Source organism: Haliaeetus leucocephalus, unplaced genomic scaffold (genome assembly GCF_000737465.1).
Source record: "Haliaeetus leucocephalus isolate CR32 unplaced genomic scaffold, Haliaeetus_leucocephalus-4.0 Scaffold306, whole genome shotgun sequence".
NCBI lineage: Eukaryota > Metazoa > Chordata > Aves > Accipitriformes > Accipitridae > Haliaeetus > Haliaeetus leucocephalus.
Genome location: NW_010972742.1, coordinates 4218955 through 4231920, shown reverse-complemented (window position 1 = coordinate 4231920; position 12966 = coordinate 4218955). Strand labels below are relative to the sequence as shown.

General features: G+C 41.3%; 2 protein-coding genes across 8 annotated transcripts in view; one reads left to right on the top strand and one right to left on the bottom strand.

Annotated features, from left to right (window-relative positions):
• Positions 1–3416: 3416 nt before the first annotated feature.
• TTF1 (transcription termination factor, RNA polymerase I) lies at positions 3417–12479 on the bottom strand. Of its 7 annotated transcripts, none has more exons than XM_010570877.1 (12): positions 12457–12479; positions 11469–11569; positions 10412–11328; positions 9320–9570; positions 8741–8926; positions 7124–7202; positions 6704–6834; positions 5957–6185; positions 5547–5636; positions 5256–5321; positions 4470–4555; positions 3417–4018 (listed from the first exon to the last, which is right to left on the bottom strand). In XM_010570877.1, the coding sequence occupies exons 3-12, from the start codon at positions 11314–11316 to the stop codon at positions 3858–3860; spliced, it is 2184 nt and encodes a 727-aa protein (XP_010569179.1). In that variant the 5' UTR covers positions 11317–11328; positions 11469–11569; positions 12457–12479; the 3' UTR covers positions 3417–3857. The 7 variants fall into 7 exon arrangements, with proteins under 7 accessions (XP_010569179.1, XP_010569178.1, XP_010569175.1 ...); XM_010570876.1 differs by having other exon boundaries at positions 12450–12473; XM_010570873.1 differs by lacking the exon at positions 12457–12479 and adding an exon at positions 12398–12436.
• Positions 12480–12721: 242 nt separating this feature from the next.
• LOC104834027 (chromosome unknown open reading frame, human C9orf171) overlaps positions 12722–12966 on the top strand; it is a 61731-nt gene continuing 61486 nt past the window's right edge. Inside the window, exon 1 of the mRNA XM_010571110.1 lies at positions 12722–12847. Coding sequence (XP_010569412.1) covers positions 12722–12847 — 126 coding nt within the window. The remainder of the gene's footprint in view (positions 12848–12966) is intronic.

Genomic DNA, 12966 nt, shown 5'->3' with positions numbered 1-12966 from the left:
CGCTTCCGGCCCACCGGCGGAAGCGAGCTCCAAACCTTCTCCCTGCGGGCGGGGCCGCCCTCCTCGTGCGGCCTAAGCCCCGCCCCTTTCGGGGGAGGGGGCCGCGCCTTAAAGGGGCAGCGACGAGGGGAGAGGAGGGGGCGAGTGCGACGGGGAAACTGAGGCACGCAGGGAGGAGGGGGGAGCTGCGCAGTGGCATAAACGTAAGCGGTGTCAGAGCCCCAAGGAGCGCAGCCTCAAGGATAGAATTACCTAAGTACTAAAATAATAAAATCCCACCCCAAATCCACGATCAAACCAAGCGCGCGGAGTTCCCCAGCAGTCTGAAGCGAGAAGCTTCCTCACAGCCTCTGATGCAACGCGAACCTCTCCCACGTACAGCTCAGCAGCCCCCGCGCCTCTTCGCCCACACCCCGAAATAGGCGGGAGAAGGTTTTGTCACTGCTCGGGCCTGGGCCCTGCACGTCGCTGCTTCCACTTCGCTCGAGCCTTGTGTGCTGCCTCATCATCTACCGACCCTCCCGGTCACAGGGACAGCACCGTCCCCCAGCCTAGGGGGCTCTGAGGAATCAAAACACAGATTATTTGCCTTTCTTCAACTCCTTGTTTTAGACTTTACGGGAGGGGGGGGTGTGTGAAAAAGGCAAGTCCCTGTTTGATCTGCTGCTGCTGCCACCGTAACACTCCTCAACTTTGAAGTGCTTCTCTGCTGCAAACACAACTCTTGTAACCCAGCTGTCTCCGTCTTTGATAATGCCACACAGCCGAGAATTTTTTTCTTTAACACCATTCGGGCCATTAACGCGCCAGGAAAATGCTTGAAGCGACATATCTGCTTGAATCACCGAAGTTTTTAGGGGACTCACAGTGCTTTTTAGACTTGAAGGATCTGTCATGCTCTTATTTATAATGCAGCCTGATACACAAAGCTTTGTCAATGTTATTTCCCTCATCATTCTGCGGAGCCTGGTTTTTTTTTTAAACCTCTGCACAGAGTTTGCTCTGTTTTCAGTAATATTCAAATACCCACATGAAACAACTGACTCACCCACCTGCACTCCATGCACCTTTGTAAGATGATGGCAAAGGGAAAAGCTGCGTTCTTATGCCCTCCTAAGTGCCGTTATTCAGCAAATGGGAAAAGATTGGGTACTCCTCCTCCTCCAAACAATTATTTGCCCACGTGCAGATTACAAACACCACATCACCCAACAAGATGGGGGTATGGAGCTGTTTCCTCACCCCCTTCCCAGGGCTGCGGGGAGGAGGGACACAGCCTCTCCCTTTTTCCCTGCATGGAAGAGGCCAGGTCTGTGTTTTTGCCAAAGCAGCTAGTGTAGTGTTGGCTCTGAGTTCCTGCCCTGGCTTACTCATGTTACTTTGCAGAGAAACTGCTTTTAACAAGTATCACCAAGAATCTTCCTTGAGAAGTTTCTGTGACAGATACCCTTGACGCCTAGTTGTACTTCGGTTCGAGCTCATGCCCTGTGGTGAACCTGCAAGCTGGAAAGCTCCTGGCTCATGTACAAGGAAGTGAAGGTGCCTCTGAAAAGTATTTCAAAAGGCGGTTTTGGAAGCCCAAAAATGCAAGATAACTGAAGTACAGAACAAGATATCAGGGCTAAAATGAAGCCATCTATCTTGTCCGTACTATTGAGTAGCAGCCAGCTACTTCGCTCTGTAAATATTACCATCGGGATGGGCCCAATGTGAGCTCTCCCTGAACTGCAGCTGGACTGCACGCCAGGGCACTCTCCCCTTGAGCAGGGATGCTTCTCATGGTTTCAGATTCCTTACCTGAGACTAAGATCCTTTCTTGCCCAAGGCGGAGAGAGCCTTTATGACAAATCCTCAGTAAATGACTGATAGCATGCTGAATTAATACTAATGAAACATTACTGATCCATGTAGTTACTCAATATTTATTATTATAAACTTTGTACAGATAATTCCATTGCACATAAACTACTGTCCAAGTCTAAGACTGGACCTAGCTGTACCTAGGCTCCATCTGGAGTTTAGAAAGGAAGGGGTTCCACTCTGAACCTCGTGACTCAACAGGAGAATCTTCCTTACCCTTTGCATCTCCAGTCTCTCTGTGAATCATCCTAACTCAATTCTAACTCAATTTTCCTTTGTGTGTTTCTTCCATGCAGTAATTAATAAGGTGAACCTTGCCATCAAACTTACTGAACCTCAGTAAACCACTGTTAAACTTTGTTAAATTCCATCGAATTTATTGAACTCTGTCAAATTATTATTTTACCTCAATAAGACATATTGCTGCTTCTGTATTTTGAGTGAGGTGTGTTCCACTCATCCATGAGTTTCCCTTTAAAGCAAAGGATAAAATAAATCTCTTTATGGAGGTAGAAGTTTACCTCTGGGATATCTACTCTACAAACTCTACAGCAATGCAATCATTTGTGCTCTAGCCTGCAGAAAATTCAGAGGATCTCCATCTTCCAGGAAAAAAACAAAACAAACTTGAAAAACACAAACCACTTAGATTCAAAAATTCAAGTTCTTCAGCTTTTAACCTTCAAACCCGTAAGGCAACAGAAGCAGGTCAAAGACCTAAGTGCAAGGGAGCTGGTACTCATTTCCTTCCCCCCACCTGATTTCATCTCTTGGCTGGAAAACTTACCCTTATACCGGTGGCTGATCTCATAGGGTGTCCTGCCTGTCTCACAAAAATTACATTATTTTTTTTTTCTATCTTCAGAGAGACTAGAGCCAGACACAGTTAAATATGGCAAGTTATCATTTAACATCCTTCGTTATAAGTCACAGTCCAGAAGAACCTCCAATAAAGCCTTTATTTCAAGCCACTGGAAGTTCTGCATTTTCAAAGACAATTATTAAAGAAGGGAATTCTCACTTATCAAAATGACCATCAAAAAGTAGTATGTCAGAGACCACCTTCTTGCATTACTTTCTAATAGAGCATATAGGAAATATAAACAAGCCATACAAATACTTTACACACAAAGATGTTTTGGGGTTTTTTTGTTTTTACATTCACTCGGTCAATTTACAAATAATCACTCCAGGCAGATAGTTAAAAATATCATACAAAGACATGAGTACAACCTCTGTCTTATCCCTCAATTTTCTTATTAAAAAGTAGACAGTCTCCTTGGCACAATAAAAAAAATATATATGTATGTATATATATACACTGTATTTTGTCTCTGTATTCCAAATATTAACAAAAACATTTTAAATGCATTGTTCTGGTTAGCATGAAATGACATTACAATTTGTGAATAGTAATGGACAAAAATCCCTTTTCTCTACAAGTGCTGATAAAAGTATATGTCAAAAATAAAAATCTGTTGCTTTTAAGAACAAGAAAGAAAAAAAGCTGTGCTGTTTCCATCAACCAGATGGAAAGATGTCAGATGTTTCAGATGTCTTCAGATTTGTCTATTACAGAGATTTAAAAGCAAATTGAAAGCCTTTACCCAATTCTATTAATTTATTTTTTTAAATGATTTACAATTCATTAAAGTTCTGAAAACCAAGTTCATGCACAAAGGGTAAACAAGCAGCTTTCAACTCCACAGAAAACAAAGCAGTGGAAAAAATACTATTTTTAAGACATTCAGAAAGCAACTTGAATGCTTAAATGAAGACTGCTAAAACCAGAGCTAAACTAAGGTAATAAAAGGTGGCCCAAAAACCTGTATTTACCTCAGTCTTCAATATGAAACAAGAAAATAAGACATGCATGTCTTTACTTTTTCCATTATTAGATAGCCTGTGTACCTGCAGTTGTTGATCTGTGCCCACTTTCAGCCAGATCCATTTTGCAGTTAAATAGGCAGACCAGGAATTGGTTTTAGGGCAGTCAATTAATCACTGTGTTCACTGGAGTCAAAAATGTCACTGAGTCGGAAAGCCTTCTTCTGTTGCCTGGCTGCTGAATTGTCAGAACTAAGGTGTTTCCCCTTCTTTTTTTTCAACTGTTGTTCAAGTTCTGGAAGTTTCTTTTCAAAAAGATAATCAACAATTTCTTTAAGGGAAAAAAAAAAAAAAGAGAAAAAAAGTAGTTTTAATTGGATCTGTAGGGGAACTGGATGCCTAGGGGAAATGGGATCTCACCAACAGAAATTATTTTGTTGGTGTTAAATGCAAAATATCTCACTATTCTGTAATAATCGCAATGGATGCAAAGTAGATCAGACATACATACATGCAAAGATACATTAAAAAAGCACAGTCATAAAACTTTTAAAGCCAAGGTATTACAAAGAAGAGGTTCATAAGCACTGCATGAAGATGACATTGACAGTAAACTGTTATTAAAAAAAAAAAAAGCATTTAGCAAAGTAAGTATAAAGCCTGAAATTTTAGCCAATTTACTTAGGAGAAAGCTAACTAAGAAAGAATTGAACTAGAATACATATCCTCTTAGATTCAAGCAAAAACCTTAAGGAGTATATACAAACAGCCAGGATACTGACCAGAAAAAGTCTTTTTTTGCCAAGAAGGGACACAGGAGACCTTTAGCTTATAAAATTTTGCTTGAACATAGGCTCTAGGGACATCTCTGGAAAGAGAAGAGTTCAAAGAATTAGTGGTGCAAGGAACTATTACAAAGTTTAGCTGTTACTGAGTTATCCATTCATGAGAGTGACGCCAGTCAAACAATATCTTAGCTTTAGGTAGAAAGGCTGGATTTCAAATCCTAATTAAAACAGTTTTTCAAGACAGTAATTCCCTTTGAAGGTAAGAACCTAAACTATGCCATCATACATATGTATCGTATGTTTAGTGAAAAGAAATAGTAAATGAAACTGAAAGTATGTGGGAAAAGGAAAAAAAAGCCTTGTGGAGAAACAACAGCATTCCCGATATTGGTAATTTCATATTCAACACTTACTTTGTTTGGAAGAAGACTATATTGTATTACACATTCCTATAATTATCCTTTTCTTATGTGTTGATTAACACCTGGAAAAGTCTTTTATCAAAGACTTTAGCACAGACTGCGTAACACAGTTCTAGTACACAGAATGTGCTAGGAATACAATGAGAGCTGCCTGAAGCAGTTAAGAGTAAGTTTCAGCGCTTATAGGCACGGTTTATTGTTCAGTACTATGCAAGTATATACAACTGTACGTTACCAAACAAAATTACATTTTCTATAGTTCCAGAGGTCTAAGAACTTTAACTCCTTTATGGAATTTTTAAGACCGTCTGTCTCAACTATCCTTTGTATCCACAAAAAGAGGAAAAAAAAGGTTTACCCAATAGTATTACTGAGTTCTTCCCAGTTTACTTCATTAGCATCCTCCACTTGCATTTCATACAACCTGTGAATATAATACAGAAGCAGTTTGTAGGCAGAATTCAAGAAATAATTCAATAATACTCACAGCTTCCCCAGGCACAAGTCACAGGGCATTTAGTCCAAAGAAAAGAGTAGTTGCAAAACGTGTATGAAACTGAAGGCATGCCATTCCCACCGTGCAAGCTTTTATAAACACAACTCAGAACAGTAAGAGATACAAAAACATTCCACTACCTCTGAACTATACCTTTTAATAAGATTGATCTTGGCCTCTAATCTTTTGGTCCCCCTATATAACTGCTGCCCTTCAGTCATCTTCTTTGTTAAAATTGTAGTCCTTTGAAAACAAACAAAAAAAGGTTTCTATCATTTCAAGAAATTCCAAGGATCAAAAGAAGTGTCTTCAAGATGCTACTGCTGCCACAGAGAAGCAGAAATCAGGCTTCACTATCACAGCAAGAAGAAAACTTAAAACTTACTACAGCTAGCAGAGTTATTTATTTGTCTCAGACACATTTGCAATGCCTCTTTTGTAGTCTACAACCTGTTTATTACCTATCTTACCAAACAGTCATCATGGTACAACCAGTTTTGCAGAATAGAGTTAAATACTCCCCAAAACACATTTTATTATCTCAATTTAGTATAAAACCTTACCATTTCTGTTTACATTGTCTCCAATATCGTGTTCCCACTTTAGCTTCAATCTCAGTCCATGGTAATCTCTGGTACAGTTTCTCACGGTCAATTGAGAGATCTCTATTTGACTTTTCCAATGAGGAAAGCGAATTTGCATCTTCCATTTCCATTCTTTTCCTAATCACCTCCTCCACCGCATGCATTAACTTCTGGGTCTCTTCCTTTGACCAAGGACCATAATTAATAGCTAAAATTGAAAAATAATGTTAAGGCATAATTTATCATAAATCATTAGGGGAAAAAAAGGCAAAAGAACAAATGCTTCACTTTGCATTATTCTTATTTACCAGACCAGCTTCTTAACAGACTTCCTAGAAACTCTTCTGCATACCACATTTGAGAGAGGAGTTCAGCCTAATCACTAAAGAATAGCACTGATCCCTAGCTTCTATCTTTTAAAACCTGGTTGCCAAATTCCTCCTGCCCTCCCCCTGAAAGCATCTATTTAGATGTCAGTTCCATTTAATAAAGAGCTGTATTTGTTCCACTTCTTTTTCCTTTTCTGTGAGAGACTGTTCTTATCCCTTCCATATGAAAATGCAACCAGTGGTCTGGAAAAAAGAACCACCACCACAAATTAATTAAGAAAAAAAAAATCTACTCTAGGGATTTTTTCCTAAAGGTTAGGGCACATACAACATACGGTTAAAATAATTTCTCTAATTCCAATACACGGAATTAATTGTTTTTCTTAAAATTACATACCCGACTTGATTTCAGAGTATTTCATAGCAACTGAGAGGTTAGAACGGGACATCATCTCGGAAATCTTCTTCCAATCATTGCCATGCATAGCATGATACTTCTTTAATTTTTCTTTTTCTTCCTTAGTATACCTGGTTGAAGAAATGGGCGCAGCTTAGCTGTAAATTCAAACCATTCCAATATCTTAGAAGAGCTGTAATCTCTACAGGCGTTTTCAATGTTACTCATCACTACCATTTCGAGTCACACTTTAGAACAGAGGAATTGATAAGGACTAGTCAGAAAAATGAACTGTCAATTAAGTCACATTAACTGGCACAAATGGGAGAGATGATCTTCATTTATATACATTTTTAATGCACAAATAAACATCAGAGACCGATATTAGCATTCAGAAACTCTTTCAAATTACTCGCTTACCTCCCTTTATAATTATTTGGGTCAAACATCTTCCTTGCTCGATAATATATCAGCCTCCAGGGTCGTGGTATGCCCTCAGCTAGAAGGCAAATGATTCATTTTTAAGAAACATTTCTCACATTGGTGAGGCCACTTTTAAAAAAAAGCCAAAACAAACCCAAAACCCAACAACATACATATTTCATGACCATGCTGTCAATGACAGATTCCCTCCATTCAAGAGAATGTACTCTACAACACTTCAGTAACTGCACAGGAAATAGTCTGAATGGAATCTCCCGAGGAGTTTCAAAGATGTAATTGTTGTGACCGTGGTAAGATTGTGAATGCTGATGGCTAGTAAATAATTGTGTACATGCCTGCATACATGTGGGTGAACATAAAAAAATTGAACTTTTGAACTCTCAAGCACAAACCTGCTACTCACTAGCTACAAACTGTATGGACTGGCTGTACATTTGATCCAGATGTAATTAGAATTTAACTAACATATTGAACAGTCGCATTAATAGAGAGGCATGAAACAGCCACCAGTCAGGAGGCTGATGAGATATTGTGCTTCTGCATATAGACTATTTTGACTAGGAAAAGCAGGGACTGAGGGCATCCAGCAAAACCAAAGTGAAGGTCTTGGCTGAAGCTAAGATCCACAGAGACCAATACCTGGGAACAAATAACAGTCTTGGTCAGCAATGCCCAGGAGAGGTGACTGCAAGCAAATCACATAACCCTGACATGACTTTCTGCCCAATTTTCCCAGACCAGGAGCAATCTCCCAGATTGGAAGGGAAGTCAACATCAGGCAAATGTGACAATGCAGGAGGGAATGACTGTGTATGTGAAATAATCAAGGAGGAACAAATCTGTAGTCTCATTGATCCTTAAATAAATGCTAGTATCCAAATCCATTACAGGTTGTCATTTACTCCCGTCTTGCCTATGCTGATGATACAGAACAAACACAGAACAGAAAGCCACTGAGAAAGTGCACTGAGTAGATTCATCAGAGATGTCATAAAATGAGCATGTTTGCCACATGAAGCATAAATGTTTTCTAGCCAAGAAAAGCCCAACAAAATGAGTAAAGAGGAAGAGAAGAGATGATCCTCCTGCAAACAGAATCTTAGAAATAAGAATTTTGTTTTCTTCAAGTCTTGGAAAACTAGCTACTTTGGCTAATGACATAATTTCTTTCAGTTTCTGCCATTGCTCACTCAGTCCTGAACCTGCCACCTATATATGTGCTCTAAGAACAGTTGACAGTTTCAGACAGGACTTAATCACACCTCTCATTAATAAGTCACTATGCTTAATTATATAGCCTAGCAAATAATGCACCTTAAGCCATAAAGCCCAAATGCAAGTCTGAAAGTCTGTAAGTGCTGCTGGTCATGATGATATTTTAATCTCTAAACTCTTCACACCCGAGAAAAGATAGGAAGAATGGTATACCGTACAGATTATCAACTATATAATCTCAGCAGCACGCTCCTTTTTTGCCAAATTTAGCAACATTAGTGCTTTTCAATTAAAAAATTATTTTAGAAAATACATCGTGTTATGACCAGGTTGTGGAATGTAACGTTCAGCTATTTGAGAAGGAACTTAAATACTTACAAAGTTTTTCACAAAAAAGATGTTCTGCTTTTAGGCGACTGATAGTTTCTTTATCTTCTGGATACCTTGAGGTAAACAGGAGTTTTTCAGCACTGTCTATTCCAGTAATTGATAAGAACTCTTCCACATTTTTCCGGATTTGATTATTTTCCTTCTGGGAAAATCTGCCAAACTTGACAGCAATACCTAAAATATACAGAAAGTTTTATTTAAGGAGGAAGGGGAAAAAAAAAAGAAAAAAAAAAATCAAACCTCAAGTACCATCTCTTGTACATTACATTTCAGGTTTTAGCAAACATACAACAAAAGATCAACAAATTCAAAAGGTGAAAAAAGGAAACTGAAAGAGACAAAACAAGAGTTTGGAGCAGGTAATTTACGCATACACTTTGGACTGTAATTTGACAATGAAGAAGTAAATGCTACAAACCAGAGAAATACAAAATACGTCTATCAGAATGAAGTGAACCAGACTCTATGGATGTGACATAAATTATATAAAAAGTATTTTCCCTCTGCCAAAACATTAGCACAGCTGCACAGTCCTTCCTCACTGCAACAATATTTTGGAGAGCTCACCTTGTTTTTTAAACTCTTTAAACCTCACTAGGTCTCTTCCAGCCATCTTCCTGATTGAACTGTCAGATATATTCCTCACATGAGGAATAAACTCTTCCAATTCTTGTTTTGCAGTATCCAAATCCACAGCTGAACACAAGGTAAAGTCCAGGCACTCTTCATCATCCAGACTAAGCTCATCGGAGGCTGCCATTTCAGTAAAGGAATTATTCTGGTCCTTCTTTCTATTTGGTGCCGAGGGTTCTGGTGTCCTGATATTTAAAAGAAAACACAAAAAAACATAAAATAAAATACACCACTCAAACTCCAAAACAGAGATTGTTAGAATCTCTACCATTAAAAGAATGAACACGTTCATTAATTAAAGCACAAGAACAATACTTCACACACCCACCCCCTTGTATTTCCAACCTTTTAACATAGACATAATTTATTACTGAATTTCTGTACTTAGAATATTCAAAGAGCTTACTGAAGTTTTGAAAATCCACACCTTTCCCACAAAACTCTCACACATGGACATACAGAAGATATAGTGTCTCTTGCTACCACTGGCAACACAGAACTTTTCCATCAGTCTCTTGCTAGTGCTCTTACTGTGGGTTCTGGACACTGTAAAAGCACCAAGAGCTACTTACATGAGCATTTGGTTGTACAGAACATTAAATTCTTTAGTTGACCTTACTAGTAGCTTGGTAAAAATGCATATATTCACCATAAATACCTACTTTAACAAATTAAATCCCTTTCTTTCCACCCCCCACCTCTTTTTTTTTACTAAATGTGAATTGCTTGCACATAAATTATTTCTATACCTACAGTTTTTAAATAGGAGAAAATGTTCTACATTGAAGGGAATAGTAGTATATTCTCACAGATTTTCATTCTATTTTCACAAGGTAACTAAGCTTTTAAAGTAGGTGTCTATAACATCTCAACATACTGTAAAGGTTTCTGAAGTTGTTTTTAAAAATACATACAAAACAGACTGAAGAAAAATCTGGGACCCAAATAACGTGATAGAAACATATTTGGGGGTTGGGCAGAAGAGGAAAAAAAATAAACAAAAGCACAAACAAAACCTAAACTTACATTACATCAGATTCTGACGAGCTTTCTTCCCTGACAAAAGCGCTGCTTTTTTTCGCCTTTCTAGCATGCAGTGGAGTTTTTTGAGGAGATCGATCAGCTGCTTTAGTCAGCTTAGAAAAATTAGCAGGTACAGGCATAGAATCATCACTCAAGGCAGGAGAAGCATCACAGTCACCATCTTCATGCCATTGCTGGGGCATTGCCACACCACCCTCTTCTGTAGGTAAAGGCAACACTGTGTCTTCCCCTTGCCTCTTCTGCTCTGGTGATGACATCAGTGATGGGTAAACGGTTACATCTGTGTCTTCTTGCATATCTTGGGTACTACTGCCTCTTTTCTTCTTCTTCTTCTTTTTTGGTTTTTGATGGTCATTGTTATCGTGTGTTTCTGAGGCAGGCAGGTCACATACCTCATCCTCTTCAGGCAACTTTTCTTTTCTTTTCTTCTTAACAGCTTGTTTCAGATAAACATAATCAGCATCCATGTCCTCACAACCATCAGTGCTATGCTGATTTATTGTGACACAAGTTACATCACTTTGCTCATCTGTACTATCATTATACTTCCGCTTCTTTTTTTTCTTTTTCTTTTGCGAAGCATCCACTCCAGTTTCATTATTAATTTCATGTTCCAGTCCTACACAAGAATTATTTAACAAAGACTGTTGCTGCTCCCCCTTGTTTTTCGTTTTTTTCTTCTTTTTACAGCCTTCATCACTCTGTGCTGCTTGGTCTTCAAACAGCAGTGGAGAAGGACAGCTAAGCTCTGCATTTTCTGTACTCTCTCCTTCACCATTTTCATGTTTCTTATTGTATTCTTCATCGTTTCTCTTCTTCTTCTTCTTCTTCTTCTTCTTGAAAAAATCCTGAACTTGAAAATCATCTGCCCTTGCTTCTTCTGTCATATTTTTTCTTATCTTAAATAAAAGATATGAGTTTTACTCAAGTGCTATCATTTAGGTACCGTTACACACAGTTACACAGGAAAAAAAAAATCCACCCCAAACATTAAAATACTATGGAACTACTCAATATTACCTTAGAAACATACACTTACTTTTCAATCCAGCTAATTTTGCAGAGTGACTACAAAAAAGCGACACCTTCTTCATCAAACAGATGTGCATCACAGCTGTATTCAACCTTAAAATTTCCTTCCTATAAAAACAAGGATACCCTTTAATAACTATTAGCTTTAAGTTGACTTTGCATAACTAAGCAATGACAGTAAGCAACAACAGACTGCTATATTCAACCCTGCTTTCAGCACTGAAACAGCAACAAGCTAAAAGTAATAAAGAAATATTAAACTAATCAGCACTAAAATCAAGTTCTCTAGTTAGAGGCTTCTGGCTGGCGTTGCTCATGTTCAAACAGGCCTAAACTTAGCCAGGACCTGACAGCTCCAGCCGACTCTGTAACCAGAACAAATCTACTCCTGGAAACTACGGATTTACACAGAGCGGGCAGGAAGTATTTTTTAACACATCTTCTACGGCCAGCACACAAAAAACACGTACAAACCAACATTCTGTCATCTCTGAGACACGACACCTTAAATTTCACACCCCCCAACACCGTTTCCAGCGCTGGCCGGTACCAGACATCACCTCCCCACCGCAGCTGCCCCGAAACCCCTGCGGGCAGACCCCAAACCACGCACCGCCACGCACCTCGCCCCACCGCCCTGCCTAGAGAGCTAGGCCGCGGAACACGGCCCCACGGCACCCTCTACGCGGAGCCACGTCCCACCCACCGGCCGGCCCGCCGTTACCCTCCGCCACCCTCCGGGACCACCGAGAGAGGCACCCGAAACAACCCCAGGCCTCTCGGTGGCACCGGGGTGGGCCGAGGCGGGGCAAACCGCGGTCCCCTCAGGGCCCTCTGACGCTCTCCCCCACCGGCCTCTCCCCCTCCCCGGCCTGCACAACTCGTCCCGCCGCCCCCACGGGCAACAACCCTCCCGCCCAGCCGTCGCCCACCGACCCGCCACACGCGCTCCCCCGCCGTCCGCGCGCAACACCGCCCCCCACAGCACCCGCTACCGGACTCTCCGTTCCTTCCCGCCTTCCCCCCCCCCGGCCCGGCGGAAGCGGCCCCAGCCGGACCCAACAAACCAACGGACCGACGGCGTGAGGGGGCGGTTGCTAGGAGACGGGGCACCACCACCCTCCTCACCCACGTTCACGGGTGGAAGCTGCAGCTCCGCGGCCAAATCCTCCCGACCCCCCGCCGGCGGGGCTGTTCGCCTCAGCCCCGGCTCTCCCCCCGCCGTCCCCAACCTCGGCGCGGTGCTGCCCCGCTGGTGACATGGCGGGCGGTGGAACGGCGGCCCCGCGGCGGCCGCTGACTCTGCCTGAGGTGGAGCCGGGCAGCGAGAACGAGCGGCTGGGGGTGGCCCGGGACAGCATGCTGCGAAACCCGCTCATCCTCAAGGTGAGCCCCGGGGGCCACCCGGTCCCTTCCCTCCGTCCCCGCTCCTTACCCGGGCACGGCCACCCACCCCCGCCCCATCCTAGCGCCGGTAGCGGCGAACAGGACCCCGGGGGGGGGGG